Source organism: Boleophthalmus pectinirostris, unplaced genomic scaffold, assembly GCF_026225935.1.
Source record: "Boleophthalmus pectinirostris isolate CB_2022bp ecotype Guang Dong unplaced genomic scaffold, ASM2622593v1 HiC_scaffold_30, whole genome shotgun sequence".
Lineage (NCBI taxonomy): Eukaryota > Metazoa > Chordata > Actinopteri > Gobiiformes > Gobiidae > Boleophthalmus > Boleophthalmus pectinirostris.
In genome coordinates, this window is record NW_026571300.1 from 35,650 (window position 1) to 61,447 (window position 25,798).

General features: G+C 41.1%; 1 protein-coding gene across 1 annotated transcript in view; it reads right to left on the reverse strand.

Moving 5' to 3' along the window:
• The window catches only part of LOC110153480 (dachshund homolog 2-like), a gene marked incomplete at its 3' end in the record, with an annotated part of 68,304 nt that overhangs the window by 35,630 nt on the left and 6,876 nt on the right, over positions 1–25,798 (reverse strand). Inside the window, exons 3-5 of the mRNA XM_055161058.1 lie at positions 22,703–22,804; positions 21,114–21,224; positions 5,616–5,819 (exon numbers count right to left, since the gene is read on the reverse strand). Coding sequence (XP_055017033.1) covers positions 5,616–5,819; positions 21,114–21,224; positions 22,703–22,804 — 417 coding nt within the window. The remainder of the gene's footprint in view (positions 1–5,615; positions 5,820–21,113; positions 21,225–22,702; positions 22,805–25,798) is intronic.

The following is a 25,798-nucleotide window of genomic DNA, read 5'->3' on the forward strand; positions in this document are numbered from 1 at the left end:
CACACTGTGACCTCTGACCTCTCACACCCGACCCCGCAACACTTGGTTTGGTCCTTTTAAAGTCCTGGTCTAGTCCTGGTCTAGTCCTGGTCTAGTCCTGGTCTAGAATGAGATTTAGTCTGAACTTTGATTCGTTCTTTAAGTTTGAACACAGCCCCTAAACTATTACAAATATTACGATTTAAAGACTTGGTTTGGTCCTTTTAAAGTCCTGGTTTAGTCCTGGTCTAGTCTTGGTCTAGTCCTCGTCGAATCCTGGTCTAGTCCGGGTCTGAACCTGATCTAGTCCTGGTCTAGTCTCTGGTCTAGTCTCTGGTCTAGTCTGGGTCTAGTCCGGGTCTAGTCCTGGTCTAGTCTCTGTCTAGTCTAGTCTTGGTCTAGTCTTAGTCCTGGTCTAGTCTTGTCTAGTCTCTGGTCTAGTCTTGGTCTAGTCCGGGTCTAGTCTAGTCTTGGTCTAGTCCGGGTCTAGTCCGGGTCTAGAAAGGCGTTTAGTCTGAACTTTGCTTCGTTCTTCTGAACACAGCCCTAAACCAGTCCAAGTTCTACAATTTAAAGACTCGCTTAGACGTCCCTTTAAAGTCCTGGTTTAATCCTGGTCTAGTCCCTGGTCTCGTCCTGGCCTTGTCTTGGTCTAGTCTCTGGTCCAGTCCCTGGTCTAGTCTCTGGTCTAGAAAGGGGTTTAGTCTGAAATTTGATTCTAAACCATTCCAAGCGCTACGATTTAAAGACTTGGTTTGGTTCTTTTAAAGTCCTGGTCTAGTCTTGGTCTAATTTTGGTCTAGTCCTGGTTTAGTCCTGGTCTAGTCCTGGTCTAGTCTGGTCTAGTCCTGGTCTAGTCCTGGTCTAGTCTGTGGTCTAGAAATGGGTTTAGTCTGAACTTTGATTCGTTCTTTAAATTTGAAAACAGCCCTAAACCATTCTAAGAATTACAATTTAAAGACTTGTTTTAGTCCTTTTAAAGTCCTGGTGTAGTCCTGGGGTAGTCCTGGTCTAGTTCTGGTCTAGTTCTGGTCTACTCTTGGTCTAGTCTCTGGTCTTAGAACGGTTTAGTGTGAAGCTTGATTTGTTCTTTAAGTTTGAAAGCAGCCATAACGTGTTGACTTGTTTTAGTCCTGGTCTAGTCCCTGGTTTAGTCCTGGTCTAGTCCTGGTCTAGTTTGTGGTCTAGAACGAGGTTTAATCTCAACTTTGATTCGTTCTTTAAGTTTGAAAACAACCCTAAACTATTCCAGGCATGACAATTTAAAGACTTGGTTTGGTCCTTTTTAAGCCCTGGTCTAGTCCTGGTCTAGTCCTGGTCTAGTCCTGGTCTAGTCCTGGTCTAGTCCTGGTCTAGTCCTGGTCTAGTCCTGGTCTAGTCTGAACTTTGATTCGTTTTTTTAAGTTTAAACAAATCCCTAAACCATTCCAAGCATGACAATTAAAGATTTGGTTTGGTCCTTTTAAAGTCCTGGTCTAGTCCTGGTCTAGTCCTGGTCTAGTCTTGGTCTAGTCTTGGTTTAATCCTGTTCTAGTCTTGGTCTAGTCTGTGGTCAAGAACAGGATTTAGTCTGAACTTTGATTTGTTTTTTAAGTTTGAAAACAGCCCTAATTGGTCCTTTTAAAGTCCTGGTTTAGTCCTGGTCTAGTCCTGGTCTAGTCCTGGTTTAGTCCTGGTCTAGTCCTGGTCTAGGATATGGTTTAGTCCCAACTTTGATGTGCTGTTTATGCTTTTCTCTGCCTGAAATGTCCCGCAGTGTGAAAATTCAATCCAATTCCAGGTGGTTTTCGAGCTAAAAAAAAAGGTTCATTGTGACTGTGAGCGGCGTCGCCTCTCCACAGATCTGACCCGTACCTCGCCCTGGTTTGGTCTCCGTAAAGATAAAAAAAAAAAACTAAACCGTCCAAAGCGCTCCAATCTGAAAGAATCGCGCAAAAGAAACAGACACCTCGTCTCTTCCGGACGAATAAATAAACGAAAACGCCGGCGTCGCTTCTGCTTTCAGTGCGATGAAACCATAAGGCTGATTGGAGCCGCGGCGTCGTCGGGGGCGATGGCTTTGAGTGACGGGCGGCGGCGGTGTGTGTGTTGGGGAGGCGCGCCGGCCCCTCTCGCCCGGGTGGAGACAGGTGCTGATAAATGAGAGTGATTTCGCAGAGTGTCCAGCGTCTAATCCTCGCCGCGTTAATACAGGAGATGGGGCGGATTAAATGGAAACGTCGCGTTAATAAAACAGATGGACGCAAACACTTCGGGACCAAAAGAACGAGGGAAAAGTGAAAACCGGGGAAAATCTGTTCCAACGTGGCTCAGGTACAGAAAGAACGATTCATCACGTCGTCAAAAGGCTCTCGGTGAAGTCGCATCGAAATAAACTAACGATCGTGGGGATTTTACTGAGTTTCTTTGTGATTTTAATGTTTTTATTTGTGATTTTACTGTATTTCTTTCTGATTTTATTGTCTTTATTTGTAATTTTACTCCCACTTTGAGATTTTACCTTTTTTTTTTTGTGATTTTACTTTCTTCCTTGTGATTTTAATGTTTTTCTTTGTGATTTGACTCTTTCTTTGTGATTTTATTGTTTCTTTGTGATTTTAATGTATCTATTTGTAATTTTACTCCCACTTTGTGATTTTACCATCTATTTTTGTGATTTTACTTTTTTTAAATTTTATTTTACTGTGTTTCTTTGTGATTTTTATGTTTTTATTTGTGATTTTACTGTATTTCTTTCTGATTTTATTGTCTTTATTTGTAATTTTACTCCCACTTTGAGATTTTACCATTTATTTTTTGTGATTTTACTTTCTTCCTTGTGATTTTAATGTTTTTCTTTGTGATTTGACTCTTTCTTTGTGATTTTACTGTGTTTCTTTATGATTTTAATGTCTGTCTTTGTGATTTTCAAATAAAATCACCAAGAATGTGATTTTACTTCTTTCTTTGTGATTTTAATGTTTGTCTTTGTGATTTTTGGCCCTCGGCGAGGGGTATTGTTTTTGCTCGGTTTCTTACGCTCTATTATTATTATTTTTCCTTGCAAAGGATCTCAATTCAATTTTTTCGACGAAAAGTCCCCAAACTGGGTATCAGATCGATCGGCCCGGTGAAAAATTTGATAAAATGGGCATCGCGACTATGCCCAAAGCCCCCCCACTCAACAGCGCCCCCTAGAAATTGCACATTTTTAAATGAATGGGAGTCTGAGAGGCAAATTCTGTCATACGGTCACGAAATTCGGAGCAGTGATAGAACTCTAGGAGACAAACAAAAAAGCCAATCATTGTGCACCCCTATGACGAACAGGAAGTCGGCCATATTGGATCAAACATTCGGCGCCGTTTTGACTTGGGGGTCTACAAAAAGATTCAAATCCCCGGGGTTTTGTCCAAATGAGCTCGAATTTGACATGTCACATCTACAGACATGAACTCACAGAAGTTCCCAAATTTTTTTGGGATACTCCTTACAGTTCGCCCGTAGCACACCGCCGAAAAATGCCTTCATTTCCTGTTTTTTCGGTGACCTGTCACGGCCACCACTGGCCAGCAGGGGCGCAAAGACTGCCCCAAAAAAATAGTAAAAATATGATTACAGACACAGGCTTAGTCCGATCGTGCTGAAATTTGAATCACTAATGCCTGATCACGGCCTGAATATAATACACTATAAAACATATGAAAAGTGAACTCCATAGCGCCTCCTACCATAGACATGAAACGTCAACATTATTGGATTTATACCAAATTCAAAAATTACATTCTATGCATGATTACAAGAAAAAAAGTCTATTACGGACATGATGCATTTTCCACCTTTGGCCAGCAGGGGCGCAAAGACTCCCCCAACAAATAGTTAAAAAATTATTACACAGACAGGTTTAGTCCGATTGGGCTGAAATTTGAATCACTAATGCCTGATCACGGCCTAAACATAATACACTATGAAGTATGTGAAAAGTGAACTCTATAGCGCCCCCTAGCATAGATGTGAAACATCAACATTATCGGATTAGTACCAAATTCGGAACATAAATTCTATGTATGATGACAAGCAAAAAAGTCTATTACGGACATGATGCATTTTCCACTATTGGTCAGCAGGGGCGCAAAGACTCCCCCAAAAAATAGTAAAAAGATAATTACACCCACAGGTTTAGTCCGATTGTGCTGAAATTTGAATCACTAATGCCTGATCACGGCCTGAATATAATACACTATAAAACATATGAAAAATGAACTCTATAGCGCCCCCTACCATAGACATGAAACGTCAACATTATTGGATTTGTACCAAATTCGGGAATTAAATTCTATGCATGATTACAAGTCAGAAAGTCTATTATGGACATGGTGCATTTTCCACTGTTGGCCAGCAGGGGCGCAATGACTCCTAAAAATATTTAAAGGTGCATTATGTAACGTGTCTAATCGACGAGCTGTCGGCCTGGGTGGATGTCGGGAAGAGAGGGTGGCGTGCCGGGGCGGTCGCGAGTCTGTGGAGGTCGCGTGGGGGGGCGGTGCGCGCCGGGGCGAGGGCCACCATCGCCGCGCGCGGCTTTAATAATGTATTTGTGATTTTACTCTTTCTTTGTGATTTTACCATCTATCTTTTGTGATTTTTTTGTCTTTGTGATTTTAATATATTTATTTGTAATTTTACTGTCTTTTTTGTGATTTTACTCAGTTTTTTTGTGATTTTATTGTCTTTATTTGTAATTTTACTCCCACTTTGTGATTTTACCATCTATTTTTTTGTGATTTTAGTGTCTTTCTTTATGATTTTAATATCTTTCTTTTTGATTGTACCATCTATTTTTTTATTTTACTGTTTCTTTGTGATTTTACTGTGTTTTTTGTGATTTTACTGTGTTTCTTTGTGATTTGAATGTTTCTTTGTGATTTTATTGTCTTTATTTGTAATTTTACTCCCACTTTGTGATTTTACCATCTATTTTATGTGATTTTACTTTCTTTTTTTTTTATTTTACTGTGTTTCTTTGTGATTTTAATGTGTTTCTTTGCGATTTTATTGTCTTTTTTTGTGATTTTACTTCTTTCTTTCTAATTTTCTGTGTTTCTTCTTCATCTTCACATCACATAATGCGTTACCATCTTTCTTTGTGATTTTACTTTTTCTTGGTGATTTTAATGTATTTCTTTGTGATTTTACTCCCACTTTGTGATTTTACCATTTATCTTTTTTGATTTTACTGTTTTTATGATTTTACTGTGTTTCTTCCTGATTTTAATGTCTGTCTATGTGATTTTCAATTAAAATCACAAAGAAATACATGAAAATCACAAAGAATGTGATTTTACGATCTTCCTTTGTGACTGTATTGTCTTTGTCATTTTTCACCATTTATCTTTCTGATTTGACGGTCTTTCTTTCTGATTTAAATGTCTTTCTTTGTCATTTTCAATTAAAATCACAAAGAATGTGATTTTACTGTATTTCTTTGTGATTTTAATGTCTGTCTTTGTGATTTTTTAAAAACTCTTAATAAAGCTCTTGATCGGACTTTTAAACTCTTTATGAAACAAATATGAAAGTGAAAACTCCTCAGAGCGACAGAGGCGGCGGCGGCGGCGGCGGTGGTGTTTTTTCTGGTGATTTCTGGCGTTACTCACGGTTGGCGAGGAGCTGCTGCTGCTGCTGGATCTGCTGTTGATTGACAGGCGCCACGGCCGTCCCCCGCCCGCCTCCCGCCGCCGTAGCCCCGCCCCCTCCAGGTGTCGGCCCCGCCCCCTGCCCGCCTCCCCCCGGCGTCCCGCTGAGGGACGGGGCCCCGGGGCTGGTCAGGCGCTCCTTCTCCCACGAGCACTCGCTGCCACCTGCGCAAACACACACGCAGATACACACAGTTACACACACACGTACACACACACACACACACACACACACACACACACACACACACACACACACACACACACACACACACACACACACATACACACACACACATACACACACACGACACACACACACACACACACGTACACACACAGATACACACAGTTACACACACACACACACACACGTACACACACACACACACACACACACACGTACACACACACACACACACACACGTACACACACACGTACACACACACACACACACACAGATACACACACACACAGTACACACATACACACACAGTACACACACATACACACACACACACACACAGTACACACACACACACACAGTACACACACACACACACACACACACAGTACACACACACACACACACACACACACACACTACACACACACAGTACACACACACGTTACACACACACACACACACACAGTTACACACACACACACAGACACACACACACACACACACACGTTACACACACACGAAGACACACACACACACACACACACACACACAGTACACACAGTTACACACACACAGATACACACACACACACACACACACACACACACACAGTTACACACACACACATACACACACACAATTACACACATACACACACACACACGTACACACAGATACACACATACACACACATACACACACACACATACACACACACACACATACACACATCAGCTGGAACAACATCTGCAAAAATCTGCAACTGTACAAATGGACCTGGTCAAACAGAAGTAAACATCAAGACCAAAACTTCAAATTAACCCAAATCTGATATAAAAATGTATTGAACAGATCCATATGTACTCGAGTTTATCAAACTGTTGACCTTTTTTCTGTTCCATTTTTGGTTGTAAAGTTCCATCTGTTTTAAACAGACCATGAATGAAACATGGAACAAAAATTATTTCCCAAATTTCAAAGACCCAAAAATCATGTAAATAAATGTTTGTATTTCATCATATCTTGTGTTATTCCATCTTTGAACTGTTGATGAAGGGACAGGATTAAAAAAAAAAAAGTATTTAAAATGATAAAAATGTTCTTGGAAGGACTGACATATTTTATAGAAATAGTTTCTTTCATTTTGAAGTAATATTAAAGTTTCAGAAGAAAAAAGTGACAAATGATGTAAAATCCTGCACCTTCTACTTGTTTGTTAAGGATATGTAAGTGAGAACCAAGAGTTATCACTGTCTGGATTTATTGACCAAAAAGTGCTGCATATTTCATTCCCTCCGTTACCGACATGAGTTTTTAAATTTTTTGTCTTGAACTTGAAAGAATCTCACAGGTTTAACTTGACCCTGTTGGAGTGTAACTCTTTCCTACATTCTGATACTTTACTTATTTCAATAGTCCCTCTAGTTTCTGAATAAGAGACATTTGAATGTCAAAAATCTGACCCTGTTTCCCTCCGTTAACACTTGACCGAACCCTATTATAATATGAATATGACACAAATATATTTTATTTTAACTCGCTGAAAGTCACAAACTTTACTCAGTTTAACATTTAAAATATTAAAACATCAAACATGTTTCACTTTTATATTTAAACATGTTTGGTTTTGGAGGAATTCTACAAATGTGTCAATGTTTCCTCAGAATCTGAGCCAAATTTAAACACAGAGAAAGAGAGAGAAAGAGAGGAAAGAGAGAGAAAGAGAGAGAGAAGAGAGGGAGAGAAAAAGCGAGAGAGGGGAGGGAAAGCGAAAGAGAAGGAGGGAGAGAGAGAAAAAGGTGAAAGAGGTAGGGAGAGAGAGCTCCTCCTCTCTCTTTCTATCTGTCTGTAATAAAATCTCTCTCTTTGTCTCTCTCTCTCTCTGTGTCACCCCATCTCTCCTTCCTCTCTCCTCTCTCTTTCTCCCTCTATCCTCTCTCCCTTCCTCCCCTTTCATTACTCTTCCCTCCTTCCTCTCTCTTCTGTCCCTCTTTTCTCTCCTCCTCCCTCCCTCTACCCTCTCTCTCTTCTGTGTCCTCTCTCCCTCTTTCCTCTCCTCTCCCTTCCTGCCTCCCTCCCTCCCTCTCTCTTCTCCTTCCCTCTCTCCTCTCTCCCTCTCTCCTCTCTCTCTCTCTCTCTCTCTCTCTCTCTCTCTCTCCTCTCTCTCTCTCTCTCTCTCTCTCTCTCTCTCTCTCTCTCTCTCTCTCTCTCTCTCTCTCTCTCTCTCTCTCTCTCTCTCTCTCTCTCTCTCTCTCTCTCTCTCTCTCTCTCTCTCTCTCTCTCTCTCTCTCTCTCTCTCTCTCTCTCTCTCTCTCTCTCTCTCTCTCTCTCTCTCTCTCTCTCTCTCTCTCTCTCTCTCTCTCTCTCTCTCTCTCTCTCTCTCTCTCTCTCTCTCTCTCTCTCTCTCTCTCTCTCTCTCTCTCTCTCTCTCTCTCTCTCTCTCTCTCTCTCTCTCTCTCTCTCTCTCTCTCTCTCTCTCTCTCTCTCTCTCTCTCTCTCTCTCTCTCTCTCTCTCTCTCTCTCTCTCTCTCTCTCTCTCTCTCTCTCTCTCTCTCTCTCTCTCTCTCTCTCTCTCTCTCTCTCTCTCTCTCTCTCTCTCTCTCTCTCTCTCTCTCTCTCTCTCTCCTCTCTCTCTCTCTGTCTCTCTCTCTCTCTCTCTCTCTCTCTCTCTCTCTCTCTCTCTCTCTCTCTCTCCTCTCTCTCTCTCTCTCTCTCTCCTCTCTCTCTCTCTCTCTCTCTCTCTGTCTCTCTCTCTCTCTCTCTCTCTCTCTCTCTCTCTCTCTCTCTCTCTCTCTCTCTCTCTCTCTCTCTCTCTCTCTCTCTCTCCTCTCTCTCTCTCTCTCTCTCTCTCTCTCTCTCTCTCTCTCTCTCTCTCTCTCTCTCTCTCTCTCTCTCTCTCTCTCTCTCTCTCTCTCTCTCTCTCTCTCTCTCTCTCTCTCTCTCTCTCTCTCTCTCTCTCTCTCTCTCCCTCTCTCTCTCTCTCCTCTCTCTTCTCTTCTGTCGTTCTTCGTGTGTTTCACATTAGTGTGAGTTTTTGTCGTTTACAGAGCAGCTGCTTCGTTTGCTCCACGACGACGACAAACGACGACGAGTAAACACACGACCAGGTGTCCTCTCTCTCTCTCTCCCTCTCCATCCCTCCATCCTTCTATCCTTCTACTTTTATCTGTCCGTCTGCCTCTCTCTCATCTCTTTCTCTTTTAGTCACTCGCTCCTCCTGCTCTTTCTGTTTTTCTTTTAACTCCTTGTCCTCGCTTCTCTTTCTCTTTCCACCAGTCTTTTTATCTTTCTCTCTTTCTCTTTTCATCTCTCTCCCTTCTTTCCTCTTCCCCCTTTCATTTCTCTCTTCTCTTTCTCTTTTCATCTCCGTCCTGAGGTTTGCCCGGTGGAGATTCTTCACTCGTTTACTTCCAGGGCAAAAAAAAAAAAGAGAAAAGGTCCCGAGGAGAATTTTTAAAAAGTGAGGAGGTCAGTGCGAGATGAAGGTTTTTATTTCCTGAGGCTCTGGTCCGAGTCTAGAACCGCCCCGGGTCTAGAGCCAAACCTCACTCGTGTCCGTCTCCTGAAGTTTGAGACGTTTCTTCTCGTCGTTTACACATTTAACTCACTCAGGGTCATGAAGACGAATCAAACTCCAGGACTGAGCGATTTTAACAAAAACCTGAACTGTGATTTTTTGTTTTCTGGCAGATGTTGGATTTTGATTTTATCTACATGTTTTAAAAAAAAAAAAAAAATTAATCAAGTTTCAGTGCACGTGAAGGAGTCCTGCACCAGGTCGTGGACCTGAGGGCGCCCGACTCGACTCGACTCGACTCGACTGTCAAAATCCATCATCACTTCACAGATTTTATTTATTGAACAGAAGAAAAATCGATCGAGATGCTGGACTGAACCAGGACTAAACCAGGACTAAACCAAGACTGAACCAAGACTAAACCAGGACTAAAACCAGGACTAAACCAAGACTAACCAAGGACTGAAAACCAGGACTAAACCAGACTAAACCAGGACTAAACCAACTAAACCAGGACTGAACCAGGACTAAACCAGGACTAAACCAAGGACTAAAACCAGGACTAAACCAGGGACTAAACCAGGACTAAACCAGGACTGAAACCAGGACTAAAACCAGGACTAAACCAAGACTAAACCAGGACTAAACCAGACTAAACCAGGACTAAACCAGGACTAAACCAAGACTGAACCAGGACTAAACCAGACTAAACCAAGGACTAAACCAAGACTGAACCAGGACTAAACCAGGACTAAAACCCAGGACTTAAACCAGGACTAAACCAGGACTAAACCAGAAACCAGGACTAAACCAGGACTAAACCAGGACTAAACCAGGACTAAGACTGAACCAGGACTAAACCAAGACTGAACCAGACTGACCAGGACTAAACCAGGACTGGACTAACCAGGACTAAACCAGGACTAAACCAGGACTAAACCAAGACTGAAACCAGGACTAAACCAACTAAACCAGGACTCTAAACCAGGACTAAACCAAGACTGGAAAACCAGGACTAAACCAGGACTAAACCAAGACTGAAACCAGACTAACCAGGACTAAACCAGGACTGAACTAAACCAAGACTAAACCAGACTAACCAGGACTAAACCAAGACTGAACCAGGACTGAACCAGGACTAAGACTGAACCAGGACTAAACCAGGACCAAACCAAACCAGGTCTAAACCAGGTCTAAACCAGGTCTAACCAGGTCTAAACCAGGACTAAACCAGGACTAAACCAGGACTGAACTGTTTTCAGTTCTTTTCTTTTCCCAGTCTCAGTCACGGTCTGGTCCTGGTCTGATCCTGGTCTCAGTCCGGTCTGGTTCAGTCCTGGTTCCTGGTTCAGTCCTGGTTCAGTCCTGGTTCAGTCCTGGTTCAGTCCTGGTTCAGTCTCAGTCCTGGTTCAGTCCTGGTTTAGTCTGGTTTAGTCCTGGTTCAGTCCTGGTTCAGTCCTGGTTCAGTCCTGGTTCAGTCCTGGTTCAGTCCTGGTTCAGTCCTTGACTCAAACGTGTGTGAATGAAACAAAAAACCCAACTCCAGTGTTTGTGTTTGTGACGAGGAAACGACATCAGAACATGGAAAAACGTCGCGGCTCGTTTCTTTTGCGCGAGTTATTTAGGACGTTTCTCTTGCGTTACATCGTCTCTCCTCTCGGGTTAATCGGGGACAGACGTTCGCTTCCCTCTTTTATTCCCTGTCACATAAAACCCGTCTTTCACACGTTCTCGCGCTCCGCCCTGTCCTCCGCTCAGACCCACGCAAGCTCCTCACCGTCGCTTCAACATTTTCTATCAAACCGATTCGACCGACGCGCCCCTCAGATCTGTTTTCAGGCCTTTTGTGCTCGAGCCGTTCCCAGGGTTGAGTGTCACCGTTATAATCAGGTCACACGCGCGCGATTAAAGACGCACTGCGGAACTTTACCGCTCGTCTCCGTGGAGATGTGAGAGCTCGGCCCGTGAACCCGAGTAAACCTTAAACTTTAAAAGCGAAACCGTGGAACTGTTTCGGTGCAGCGTCCGTCAAATGCTTTTTTTTTTTCTTGGAGATGTTGTTGCTTTGTCTGGAAAGTTCCGCAGTGTGGCTTTAAACCTGTCTGTCGTCACGGAGGCCGAACCAGACCGAGTTACAGGTCAGATCCGTGGAGAGGCGACCCCAAAAACACTCACAATGTCTGTTTTTTTTTAAGTAAGTTTTTTGACTCTAAAACCTGCACCTGTGATTGAATAAACGTAAAGTCGAGCTGTTTAAAGTCACACTGCGGAACATTTCAGACAGATGTGGCGTATCCATAGAAACAAAATGACGACACGACAACGAGAGTCTCAATTTAAAGGGCGTCATTATTACAATATTTTCTGAACTCTGTTAAAATCCGCACATTCTCAAATCTTTCTTTCTCTTACATATTAAAAAAATTGGAGAGTTAAAATTTCAGAGTTGTTTTTAACACAAAAAGTTTTATTTTCGAGTTGGAGTTATTTGCCAGAGTTGATATGATTAAGTTAATTCAACTTTCTTTAATGTTAATTCAACTATTACCAGTGTTAATTCATCTTCTCTTAGTGTTAATTCAGCTTCTCTTAGTGTTAATTCATCTTCTCTTAGTGTTAATTCATCTTTAGTGTTAATTCAACTTCTCTTAGTGTTAATTCACTTCTCTTCAGTGTTAATTCATCTTCCTCTAGTGTTAATTCATCTTCTTTTAGTGTTAATTCAACTTCTCTTAGTGTTAATTCATCTTCCTCTAGTGTTAATTCATCTCTTAGTGTTAATCTCTAGTGTAATTCTCTTCTCTTAGTGTTAATTCATTTCTCTTAGTGTTAATTCATCTTCTCTTAGTGTTAATTCATCTTCTCTAGTGTTTAATTCAACTTCTCTCTTAGTGTTAATTCATCTTCTCTTAGTGTTAATTCATCTTCTCTAGTGTTAATTCAACTTCTCTTAGTGTTAATTCATCTTCTCTTAGTGTTAATTCACTCTCTTAGTGTTAATTCAACTTCTCTTAGTGTTAATTCATCTTCTCTTAGTGTTAATTTCAACTTCTCTTAGTGTAATTCATCTTCTCTAGTGTTAATTCATCTTCTCTTAGTGTTAATTCAACTTCTCTGTTAATTCATCTTCTCTTAGTGTTAATTCAACTCTCTTTAGTTAATTCAACTTCTCTTAGTGTTAATTCAACTTCTCTTAGTGTTAATTCATTAATTCATCTTCTCTTAGTGTTATTCATTCTTTTAGTGTTAATTCATCTTCTTTCTCTTAGTGTTAATTCAACTTCTCTTAGTGTTAATTCATCTTCTCTAGTGTTAATCTCATTCTTAGTGTTCTCTCTAGTGTTAATTCATCTTCTCTTAGTGTTAATTCTTCTTCTCTTAGTGTTAATTCAACTTCTCTTAGTGTTAATTCATCTTCTCTTAGTGTTAATTCAACTTCTCTTAGTGTTAATCTCATCTTCTCTTAGTGTTAATTCATTCTCTTAGTGTTATTCTCTTCTCTTAGTGTTAATTCAACTTCTCTTAGTGTTAATTCATCTTCTCTTAGTGTTAATTCATCTTCTCTTAGTGTTAATTCATCTTCTCTTAGTGTTAATTCATCTTCCTCTAGTGTTAATTCATCTTCTCTTAGTGTTAATTCAACTTCTCTTAGTGTTAATTCATCTTCTCTAGTGTTAATTCATCTTCTCTTAGTGTTAATTCAACTTCTCTTAGTGTTAATTCATCTTCTCTTAGTGTTAATTCAACTTCTCTTAGTGTTAATTCAACTTCTCTTAGTGTTAATTCATCTTCTCTTAGTGTTAATTCAACTTCTCTTAGTGTTAATTCAACTTCTCTTAGTGTTAATTCATCTTCTCTTAGTGTTAATTCATCTTCTCTCTAGTGTTAATTCATCTCTCTTAGTGTTAATTCATCTTCTCTTAGTGTTAATTCATCTTCTCTTAGTGTTAATTCATCTTCTCTTAGTGTTAATTCATCTTCTCTTAGTGTTAATTCATCTTCCTCTAGTGTTAATTCAACTTCTCTTAGTGTTAATTCAACTTCTCTTAGTGTTAATTCATCTTCTCTTAGTGTTAATTCATCTTCTCTTAGTGTTAATTAAAGTGTTAATTCTCTTCTCTTAGTGTTAATTCAACTTCTCTTAGTGTAATTCATCTTCTTCTTAGTGTTAATTCATCTTAGTGTTAATTCTCTTCTCTTAGTGTTAATTCATCTTCTTAGTGTTAATTCATTCTCTTAGTGTTTAATTCATCTTCCTCTTAGTGTTAATTCAAGTGTAATTCAACTTCTCTTAGTGTTAATTCATCTTCAGTTTAATTCATCTTCTAGTGTTAATTAGTGTTAATTCATCTTCTCTTAGTGTTAATTCTCATCTTCTGGTGTAGTGTTAATTCATCAGTGTTAATTCATCTTCTCTAGTGTAATTCATCTTAGTGTTAATTTGCACAGATTTATTTTTTTATATATAGTGTGTAGTTACTACTCCCCAAAATGTTAAATTAACTCAAATAAAGTGTAAAAATAAAACCCCTCTGTGTGTCGTTTAGTTAAACTCTACAAAGTGTTATGTGTTTACTCTCAAAACGTGAATATAACTCTTGATTTCGGGTTAAACAGGAACTTTGAATGAATCACTGAACATTTATTTGGACATAGAACATGCATAAAAAATATAAATACATACATATAATATGAAAAAAAAAAAAAAAAAAATTCTTTCCTATGACAATAAACAAAAATAAATGTCATGCACTTGTGTTTTCTTGTGTCAAAAAAGGAGAAAAAGGAGTGGGAGGAAGTAAATATCACAGTATTTATAATTGTTTTTGTAACTGAACTTTTGAATCCATGTACATTTGGACAAAGTTTTAGTTCCACAAAAGTTAAATTAACTCTAGAACAGATTGAACTCATATAAACCCTGAGAAAGTGAGAAAATTTATTCCGTGACAGTTTTAACACTCCACTTTCTGCTGTTCTGTTTGAAAACGTCCGCGGCTTTGGATTCGTGTTTGTGTTTGCATTTTTGTGTTCGTGTTTCATGTTCGTGTTTTGTGCCTAGTTTCGTGTTCGTGTTTGTGTTTGTCATGTTTGTGTCGTGTTCGGTTTTGTTTTTGTGTTTTTGTGTTCGTGTTCGTCGTGTTCATGTTCATCGTGTTCATGTTCGTGTTTGTTGTGTTCATGTTTGTCGTGTTCATGTGTTTGTGTTTCGTGTTCATGTTCGTGTTTGTTGTGTTCATGTTTGTCGTGTTCATGTTCGTCGTGTTCATGTTTGTGTTTCGTGTTCATGTTCGTGTTTCATGTTGTGTTCATGTTCTTCGTGTTCATGTTTGTGTTGTGTCGTTTTGTGTTCATGTTTCGTGTTTCGTGTTCATGTTCGTGTTTGTGTTTTGTGTTTCATGTTTTGTTTGTTTTTGTTCGTGTTTGTTTGTGTTTCGTGTTTGTGTTTGCGTGTTGTGTGTTCATGTTTTGTGTCATGTTTGTGTTGTTTGTGTTTGTTGTTTTTTCGTGTTTGTTTGTCATGTTTGTGTTTTTGTGTGTTTTGTTTGTGTTTGTCATGTTCATGTTTTGTTTGTGTTTCGTGTTTGTGTTCGCGGTTCGTATTTGTGTTTTTTGTTTGGTTTTGTGTTTTGTGTGTGTTTTGTGTTTGTGTTTGTGTCTTCATGTTCATGTTCGTGTTTCGTGTTTTGTGTGTTTGTGTCGTGTTCGGTTTGTGTTTTGTGTTTTGTGTTTGTTTGTGTTTCTTTCATGTTCATGTTGTGTTTCGTGTTTTGTGTTCGTGTTTTCGTGTTCGTGTTCGTTTTTGTGTTCGTGTTTGTGTTTGTGTGTTTGTCATGTTTGTGTTGTGTTCGTGTTCGTGTTTTGTGTTCATGTTTGTGTGTGTTTTTTGTTCGTGTGTTTCGTATTTTGTTTGTTTGTTTCGTGTTTTTTGTTTCGTGTTTTGTCATGTTCATGTTTTTGTGTTCGTGTTTGTGTTCGTCGCGTTCGTATTTGTGTTTTTGTTCGGTTTTGTGTTTGTGTTTTTGTGTTTGTGTTCTTCATGTTCATGTTCGTGTTCCGTGTGTTTGTTTTTGTCGTGTTTTTGTGTTGTGTTTGTTGCGTTTGTGTTCATGTTTGTGTTTCGTGTTTTTGTGTTTGTGTTTCATGTTCGTGTTTCATGCTTAGTGTTCGTGTGTGTATTTGTCATATTTGTGTCGTGTTAATGTTCAGTTTTGTGTTCATGTTTCGTGTTTGTCATGTTTGTGTTTGTTGCGTTTGTGTTCGTGTTTGTGTTTCGTGTTCATGTTTTTGTGTTGTGTTTGTGTCGTGTTTGTGTTCATATTCATGTTCGTTATGTTTGTGTTTTTGTTTCGTGTTCATGTTTGTGTTGTGTCGTGTTTCTCGTGTTTGTGTTTCTGTGTTTGTTTGTGTCGTGTTTGTCGTGTTTGTCGTCGTTCTCGTGTTCGTGTTCGTGTTCATCGTGTTTGTCGTGTGTTTGTCGTGTTTGTCGTGTTCTCGTGTTTGTCGTGTTCATGTTTGTCGTGTTCTCGTGTTCGTGTTTTGTCGTGTTCTCGTGTTTGTCGTGTTCGTGTTCTCGTGTTTGTCGTGTTCTCGTGTTTGTCGTGTTCGTCGTGTTCGTGTTCGTGTTTGTGTTTGTCGTGTTCTGTGTTTGTCGTGTTTGTGTTTGTCGTGTTCTGTGTTCGTGTTCTCGTGTTTGTCGTGTTCATGTTTGTCGTGTTCTGTCGTGTTTGTCGTGTTCTCGTGTTTGTCGTGTTCTCGTGTTTGTCGTGTTCTGTTTGTCGTGTTTGTCGTGTTCTCGTGTTTGTGTTTGTCGTGTTTCTCGTGTTTGTCGTGTTCTGTGTTCGTGTTTGTGTTTGTCGTGTTCGTGTTTGTCGTGTTTCGTCGTGTTTCTGTTCGTGTTTGTCGTGTTCTCGTGTTTGTCGTGTTCTCGTGTTTGTCGTGTTTCTCGTGTTTGTCGTGTTCTCGTGTTTGTCGTGTTCATGTTTGTGTTTGTGTTTCTCGTGTTTGTCGTGTTCGTGTTTGTCGTGTTCTCGTGTTTGTCGTGTTTGTGTTTGTCGTGTTCGTGTTTGTCGTGTTCTGTTTGTCGTGTTTGTCGTGTTCTCGTGTTTGTCGTGTTCTCGTGTTTGTCGTGTTCTCGTGTTTGTCGTGTTCGTGTTTGTCGTGTTCTCGTGTTTGTCGTGTTCATGTTTGTCGTGTTCTGTGTTTGTCGTGTTCGTGTTTGTCGTGTTCGTGTTCTCGTGTTCGTGTTCGTGTTCATGTTTGTCGTGTTCTCGTGTTCGTGTTCGTGTTTGTCGTGTTCTCGTGTTTGTCGTGTTCATGTTTGTCGTGTTCTCGTGTTTGTCGTGTTCATGTTTGTGTGTTGTTCGTGTTCTGTTCGTGTTTGTGTCGTGTTCGTGTTTGTCGTGTTCTGTTTGTCGTGTTTCGTGTTTGTCGTGTTCGTGTTTGTCGTGTTCTCGTGTTTGTCGTGTTCTGTGTTTGTCGTGTTCTCGTGTTTGTCGTGTTCTCGTGTTCTCGTGTTTGTCGTGTTCTCGTGTTTGTCGTGTTCTCGTGTTTGTCGTGTTTGTTTTGTCGTGTTCTCGTGTTTGTCGTGTTCTCGTGTTTGTCGTGTTCTCGTGTTTGTCGTGTTCGTGTTTGTCGTGTTCGTGTTTGTCGTGTTCGTGTTTGTCGTGTTCGTGTTTGTCGTGTTCTCGTGTTTGTGTTTGTCGTGTTCTTGTTTGTATGTTTGTCGTGTTCTCGTGTTGTCGTGTTCGTCGTGTTTGTCGTGTTCTCGTGTTTGTCGTGTTCTCGTGTTTGTCGTGTTTGTCGTGTTCGTCGTGTTTGTGTTTCTCTCGTGTTTGTCGTGTTCGTGTTCGTGTTCGTGTTTGTCTGTTCGTGTTTGTGTCGTGTTCGTCGTGTTTGTCGTGTTCGTGTTCGTGTTTGTCGTGTTCTGTGTTTGTCGTGTTCGTGTTCGTGTTCGTGTTCGTGTTCGTGTTGTTTGTCGTGTTTCGTGTTCGTGTTCGTCGTGTTTGTCGTGTTTGTCGTTCGTGTTCGTGTTTTGTCGTGTTTCGTTCGTGTTGTCGTATGTTTGTCGTGTTTGTCGTGTTTGTCGTGTTCTCGTGTTTGTCGTGTTCTTGTGTTTGTCGTGTTTGTCGTGTTCGTGTTTGTCGTGTTCTCATGTTTGTCGTGTTCTGTTTCGTGTTCGTGTTCGTGTTCGTGTTCTCGTGTTTGTCGTGTTCGTGTTCGTGTTTGTCGTGTTCTCGTGTTTGTCGTGTTCTCGTGTTTGTCGTGTTCTCGTGTTTGTCGTGTTCGTGTTTGTCGTGTTCGTGTTCGTCGTGTTTGTCGTGTTCGTGTTTGTCGTGTTTGTCGTGTTCGTGTTTGTCGTGTCGTCCAGACAAAGCTCCTCGTCTTTCGGCTCTGGCCTCTCTCTCTCTGGAGCCACTCTCCTCTCGTCTATTTGCTCTTTTCAATTATTAACACGACGCAAAACAAAAAGCTCAGGAACCAGAAAAGAATAGGACAGAAAAGTGCCATATTCTACAGCTGACCTGGCAACGCACAGACGCACAAACGCACAAACACACAAACACACAAACACACAGAAACACACAAACACACAAACACACAAACACACAGACGCACAAACCGACAAACAACGGCACTATTGACTCGCACATGTTTTATTGATGCTTTTTATTCTCAGCCTCGTCGTCTTGGATTGTTTTTATTATTCGTCAGGTCGAAGACTTGGACACTTTTGTCGGACTAAAAAACATAAAAATTGTGTTTGTGTGTCCTGTACGGACTCTCGTGAGCTTTTAACGAGTGTTCAAGACCAAGACCAGGACCAGGACCAGGACCAGGACCAGGACAAGACCAAACAAGACCAAAACAAGACCAAACAAGACCAGGACAAGACCAAGACAAGACCAGGACAAGACCAAGACCAAGACCAAGACAGGACAAGACCAAGACCAAGACCAGGACAAGACCAAGACCAGGACAAGACCAGGACTTTAAAAGGTCAAGACCAAGACCAAATCAGGACAATCTGTGTGTCATTCGTTGATTCATTTTTCTAAATAAAACCAAAAATAAGAAAAAAAAAAAAAACAAAAAAAAAATTTTCTTGATTATTTGACTCCAAAACCAAATTGAAAAAAAGAAAATGATTTGTTTTTTTTAGTTTTTAATTTTGTGTTTAAATGAAAAATGGAAAAAACAGATAACGAACTAAACCAGGACTAAATCAGGTCTAAACCAGGACTAAACCAGGACTAAACCAGGACTAAACCAGGACTAAACCAGGACTAAACCAGGACTAAACCAGGACTAAACTAAACCAGGACTAAAATCCAGGACTGAAACCAGGACTGAACCAGGACTGGAAACCAGGACTAAACCAGGACTAAACCAGGACTAAACCAGGACTAAACCAAGGACTAACCCAGGACTAACTAAACCAGGACTAAACCAGGACTAAACCAGGACTAAACCACTAAACCAGGACTAGTTTTTTTTCATTTTTTAATTTTATTTTATTTTTTTTTGGTTTTATTCTGAAAAATGAAGCAATGAACGATACACAGATTAAACTGGTTTAAAAAATTTGTGGACCAAGATTTTTGTGAGGAACCCAAATAAAAGCCTGGTCCCAAATAAAAGCCTGGTCCCAAATAAAAGCCTCGTCTGTTAAATGACTGAAACAAATAAACTCCCTCGATATTATTTGTTTTTTTTACTGTAAATGTGCAGGGTTTTGAGAGTTAAACGTGGGCCCTTTTACGTAATATTTGCTTTATTTTTTATTTACTTTTCCATGATTTTGAGTTAGATATTAACAGCTTTTGGAGTTTTCTTGCCCACTGACCGTTGACCCGGCGCTTCCTCTGATCCTTCGCGGGGATCGGTTATTTTCTGATTCAGCAAAAGAGTTAATTAGTGTCCAGTCCGAGCCCTCCTCTCGCTCTTTTGTCTCCGCTCTGACGTGATGGAGCCGCCTTCGCTCTCTCTCTCTGCAGGTCATCGCTCTCCGGTTAAACATTAAAACCCGTGAACTCAAGACCGGACATGTTCTCAAGGAGCAGAGACGAAACCAAACAGAGACGCACGACCGGCGCAAACATTGGAGCAGAAATATAAAAAAAACAACAAAAAAAAACAACTCAGAGCGGAGGAGGAGTGAGCAGAGACACAAGCACAGGCCTTCAGGTGTCAGGAAACAAAACTGTAGTCCACATAAGTCCTCTAAAGTCTACATAAGTCCTCTATAGTTCAGATAAGTTCTCTATAGTCTACATAAGTCCTCTATAGTCTACATAAGTCCTTTATAGTCCTAATAAGGACCTTATAGTCTACATAAGTCCTCTATAGTCTATAAGTCCTCTATAGTAGATAAGTCTCTATAGTCTACATAAGTCTCTATAGATCTATCTTAGTCTCTATAGTCTAGTCATATAGTCCTTTATAGTCAGTTCTCTATAGTCTACATAAGGCCTCTGTAGTCTACATAAGTCCTTTATAGTCCTAATAAGGACCTTATAGTCTACATAAGTCCTTTAGAGTCTACATAAGTCCTTTAAAGTCTAAATAAGTCCCCTTTAGTCTACATAGGTCCTCTATAGTCCACATAAATTGTCTACACTCTTTATAAGGTCTCTATAGATACTTATAACTCCTCTATAGTCCACATAAGGCCTTATGTAGTCCACATATGCCCTCTATAGTCTATATAAATCTTCTATAGCCCACGTAAGTCCTGTATATTTTACATAAGGCCTCTATACTCCACATCAGTCTTCAACAGTCCACATAAATCCTCTACAGTCTACATAAGTCCTCTATAGTCTACATAAAGTCCTCTGTAGTCCACATAAGTCCTCTATAGTCCCCATAAGTCCCCTATAGTCTACATAAGTCCTCTATAGTCCACATACTGTAAGGCCTCTATAGTCTACATAAGTCCTCTGTGGTCAACATAAGTCCTTTATAGTCCACATAAGGCCCTTATAGGCTACATAAGTTCTCTATAGTCTACATAAATCCACATAAGTCTTCAATAGTCCACATTAATCCTCTATAATCTTTATATGTCCTCTATAGTCTACATAAATCCTGTGTAGTCTACATAAGGCATCTGTAATCTACATATGTCCTCTATAGTCCACATATAGTCTACATAAGTTCTCTATACCCCACATAAGTCTTCTATAGTCTACATAAGTTCCCTTTAGACTACATAAGTCCTCTATAGTCCACATAAGTTCTCTACACTCTTTATAAGGCCTCTATAGATACTCATAACTCCCCACATAAGGCTTCTATATTTTACATAAGTCCTCTGTAGTCTACGTAAGTCCTTTGTAGTCTACATAAGTCTTCTATAGTCTAAATAAGTCCTCTATAGTCCACATAAGTCCTTTATAGTCTTCATAAGGTCTCTATAGTCTAATAGTCCTTTATAGTCGACATAACATCTATAAAAAAAAAAAAAAAAAAAAAAAAAACTCAAAACAGGACCTTCAGGAAACAACTCTGTGACTTTAAAGATGCACTACGTAACTTTTCACACTCCGTGGATATTGTTTTGTCTTTGTTTTTCTAGAAAGCCAGTGTGAAGTCAACTTTTTATTTAATTTATTTTGTTTTTTATTGCTGAAAATGAAACTTAAAAACATGTGTTCTTCGTGCTCGCCTCTCCGCAGATCTGACACGTCAGGTAGAAAAGTGACTCGGTGTGACTCGGTGTGACTCGGTGTGCGTCCCGTTCACACTCACCCGTGTTGGAGTGCAGGTCTTCGTTGTCGGACTCGTTGCCGTTCTGTAAACTCATCATCATCTTCATCTTCTGGAGCTTCTGGAGCTCGGCCATCGCAGCCGCCGTCAGACCTGAAAAAAGAGCCAGAAAAGAGCCACGGTTACACAGGAGAGCCACAGAGAGCCAGACACACGAGACACAGAGAGCCACGAAGAGCCAAGAGCCACGGTTACACATGAGACCACAGAAGAGCAGATTACACGAGAGCCACAGAAGAGCCACGGTTACACAGGAGAGCCACAGAAGAGCCACGGTTACACATGAGAGCCACAGAAGAGCCACAGTTACACAGGAGAGCCACAGAAGAGCCACGGTTACACAAAAGAGCCACAGAAGAGCCACGGTTACACAGAGGGAGCCACAGAGAAGCCACGGTTACACGAAAGAGCCAGAAAAAAGCCACGGTTACACACAAGAGCCAGAGAAGAGCCACGGGTAGACAAAAGAGCCACAGAAGAGCCAGAGAAGAGCCACAGTCACAAAAAAGAGCCAGAAAAGAGCCACGGCTACACAAAAGAGAAGAGCCACACAAGAGCCAGAGAAGAGCTGGAGAAGAGCCAGAGAAGAGCTACAGTTACACCAAAGAGCCACACAAGAGCCACAGTTACACAAAAGAGCCACACGAGAGCCAGAGAAGAGCCACGGTTACATAAAAGAGCCACACATGAGCCACAGTTACAGAAAAGAGCCACACAAGAGCCACAGTTAAACAAAAGAGCCACAGAAGAGCCACAGTTTCACAAAAGAGCCAGAGAAGAGCCACACAAGAGCCAGAGAAGAGCCAGAGTTACACACAAGAGCCAGAGAAGAGCCAGAGTTACACACAAGAGCCAGAGAAGCGCCACCGTTACACACAAGAGCCAGAGAAGAGCCAAAGAAGAGCCACAGCTCCACACAAGAGCCAGAGAAGAGCCAGAGTTACACAAAAGAGCCACGGTTACACACAAGAGCCACAGAAGAGCCACGGTTACACAGAAGAGCCAGAGAAGAGCCACGGTTACACACAGGAGCCACACAAGAGCCAGAGAAGAGACACAGAAGAGCCACAGTTAGACATGAGAGCCACACAAGGCCCGAGAAGAGCCACGGTTACACACGAGAGCCACACAAGAGCCACGGTTACACACAAGAGCCAGAGAGGAGCCACAGTTAGACACAAGAGCCACACAGGAACCCGAGAAGAGCCAGAGAAGAGCCAGAGAAGAGTCAGAGAAGAGCCACACTTAAGCCCAATTTAAGGTTGTGCGTCAAATCGTTTGCGTCGCCTTGAACCTCCTCTGCCGAGTGTTTGTGTCTGAACATTTTCTACGTTTTCTAACTTTTCGCGACACAGACAAGAGCCTCAGTGAGCTTCATTTGACTCGTTCGCGTTTCTTTAAACCGTCCGCGGCCTCAGTTTTCGGCTCCTCAGAGTTTCCTTCTTGCGTCCAGAAGCGTCGGCTCCGGTTGACGTTTGAAAAGGTCGGCCCCGGGTTCAGGTTTGGGTCGTTTTAGATTTTTCCCGTCCGTCCGTCGGCGTTTTATTAAATTCCTCGGCGCGGCGTCTCACAGCGGCGGCCATCTTGTGTTCTTCTTTGTGACGGACATTCCACCGGGTCCTGAACCGTGACCAGAGCCAGACTCCCGCTGCCCTCCTCCACACGTACCAGATCTGAGACGCACAAAAAACCCACGCAAAAACCGACACAAACACTACAAATGTCCGTCGTTTGCGCTGTTTTAGTTTTGGAAATATTAACGATTATTTTAAAGGTCAAATTTGGGGTCAACAGCCTCCAGGAAACGTCAAAATTTAATAAAACGACACAAAATGGAGTCAAACGACCTGAAAAAGAGCCAGAAAAGAGCCACGGTTACACAAAAGAGCTACACAAGAGCCAGAGAAGAGCCACAGTTACAAAAAAGAGCCACGGTTACACATGAGAGCCACGGTTATACACAAGAGCCAGAAAAGAGCCACGGCTACACAAAAGAGCCAGAGAAGAGCCACACAAGAGCCAGAGAAGAGCTGGAGAAGAGCCAGAGAAGAGCCACAGTTACACCAAAGAGCCACACAAGAGCCAGAGAAGAGCCACAGTTACATAAAAGAGCCACACATGAGCCACAGTTACACAGAAGAGCCACAGTTACACAAAAGAGCCAGAGAAGAGCCACAGTTACACACAAAGAGCCACACAAGAGCCAGAGAAGAGCCACAGTTACACACAAGAGCCACACAAGAGCCAGAGAAGAGCCACAGTTACATAAAAGAGCCACACATGAGCCACAGTTACACAAAAGAGCCACAGAAGAGCCACAGTTACACAAAAGAGCCAGAGAAGAGCACACAAGAGCCAGAGAAGAGCCACAGCTACACACAAGAGCCACACAAGAGCCAGAGAAGAGCCACAGCTACACACAAGAGCCACACAAGAGCCAGAGAAGAGCCACAGTTACACACAAGAGCCAGAGAGCCACACATGGCCAAAAAGAGCCACAAGAGCCACAGTTACACACTAGAGCCACGGTTACATAAAAGAGCCACACATGAGCCAAAGAAGAGCCACAGTTACACACTAGAGCCACACAAGTGCCACAGAAGAGCCACAGTTACACACAAGAGCCAGAGAAGAGCCACAGTTACACACAAGAGCCAGAGAAGAGCCACAGTTACACAGTTTGTGTTTCGTTTGTGGTTCAGTTTTATTTTTGTCGTCCGGCTCCTCAAAAATGTGAAAAAGCCTCAAAACTGCAGAAAATGAAACCAGACATTTGTATTTGTTTTGTGTGACTGTTTTCATTTGTGTGAGTTTATTTCTAAATTTATTCTTTATTTTTTTATTTTGTAAATTTAATTATGTCATTTCTGCTCAACTGACGACAGCGACTTTAAAAACTCTACAAAAGAGAAGAGAAACGACGTGAGTCTGTGGAAAAGTTTGTGTTTTTATAGAAAATATGAATTAAAATCGAGTTGGTTTAGTTGTAGTTTATCATGTTTTAGTCCTGACGGAGTCCAAGTTTAGTCCTGGTTTAGTTTAGTCCTTTATGACCTTATGTGGTCTTGGTTTACTCTTGGTTCAGTCCTGGTTCAGTCCTAGTTTAGACCTGGTTTAGTCCTGGTTTAGTCCTGGCTTAGTCCTGTTTTAGTCCTGGTTTAGTCCTAGTTTAGTCCTAGTTTAGACTGGTTTAGTCCTGTTTTAGTCCTGATTTAGTCCTAGTTTAGTCCTGATTTAGTCCTAGTTTAGACCTGGTTTAGTCCTGTTTTAGTCCTAGTTTAGCCCTGGTTTAGTCCTGGTTTAGTCCTGGCTTAGTCCTGTTTTTAGTCCTGGTTTAGTCCTAGTTTAGTCCTAGTTTAGTTTAGTTTTAGTCCTGGTTTGTCGTTTAGTCCTGATTTAGTCCTAGTTTAGTCCTGATTTAGTCTAGTTTAGACCTGGTTTAGTCCTGTTTAGTCCTTAGTTTAGCCTGGTTAGTCCAAGTTTAGTCCTGGTTTAGTTTAGTCCTTATGTTAGTGGTCTTGTTTAGTTCAGTCCTGGTTCAGTCTAGTTTAGACCTGGTTTAGTCCTGGTTTAGTCCTGGCTTAGTTTTTTAGTCCTGGTTTAGTCCTAGTTTAGACCTGGTTTTAGTCCTGTTTTAGTCCTGTTAGTCCTAGTTTAGTCCTAGTCCTGGTTTAGTCCTGTTTTAGTCCTAGTTTAGCCTGGTTTATAGTCCTGGTTTAGTCCTAGTTTAGTCCTAGTTAGTACTGATTTGTCCTAGTTTAGACCTGTTTTAGTCCTGGTTTAGTCCTGTTTTAGTCCTAGTTTAGTCCTGGTTTAGTCCCGTGTTTGGGTCTGGGACTAAACCAGGACTAAATCAGTATTAAATCAGAAAGTCGGAGGCTCCCAGGTCGGTCACTCGAGTCATTTCCAGGTCAGTGGACAAAGTCAGAGTCTCCACAGATACAAAAGTCAGTTGTGTGTGTTTTGTGTGTGTTTTGTGTGTTTTGTGTGTGTTTGTTGTGTGTGTGTGTGTGTGTGTTGTGTGTGTGTTTTGTGTGTTTTGTGTGTGTTTTGTGTGTGTTTTGTGTGTGTTGTGTGTGTGTTTTGTGTGTGTTGTGTGTGTGTTTGTGTGTGTTTTTGTGTGTGAGTGCGGCGCTCGGCCTGAGGGGGCGACGCACAAAACTGACCCGGAAAACACTTGAAGAAGAAAAGGAAGTGTGTCAGTGTGACAAAAGACGAGTTTAGAACAAACTCAGGGTTAAACTCAGATTCAGACAGAAATACAAGAAAAACAAAAACACCACGTGTCAGTTTGATCTGATCTTTCGCTCTCGTTCACCAAACATTTGTACCATTAAATTTGTACTTAAACTTAAAACTTTAAACCACTTCTTCTTGTGCAGTTGTTTTAGTCCTGTTTTAGTCCTGGTTTAGTCTGTTTTAGTCCTGATTTAGTCCTGGTTTAGTCCTGTTTTAGTTTTGGTTTAGTCCTGTTTTAATCCTGATTTAGTCCTGGTTTAGTCCTGTTTTAGTTTTGGTTTAGTCCTGTTTTAGTCCTGGTTTAGTTCCTGGTTAGTCCTGGTTTAGTAGTCTGGTTCTGGTCCTTTTTATCCTGTTTTAGGCCTGTTTAGTCCTGAGTTTAGTCCTGTCCTTTTTAGTCCTGTTTTAGTCCTGGTTTAGTCCTGCTT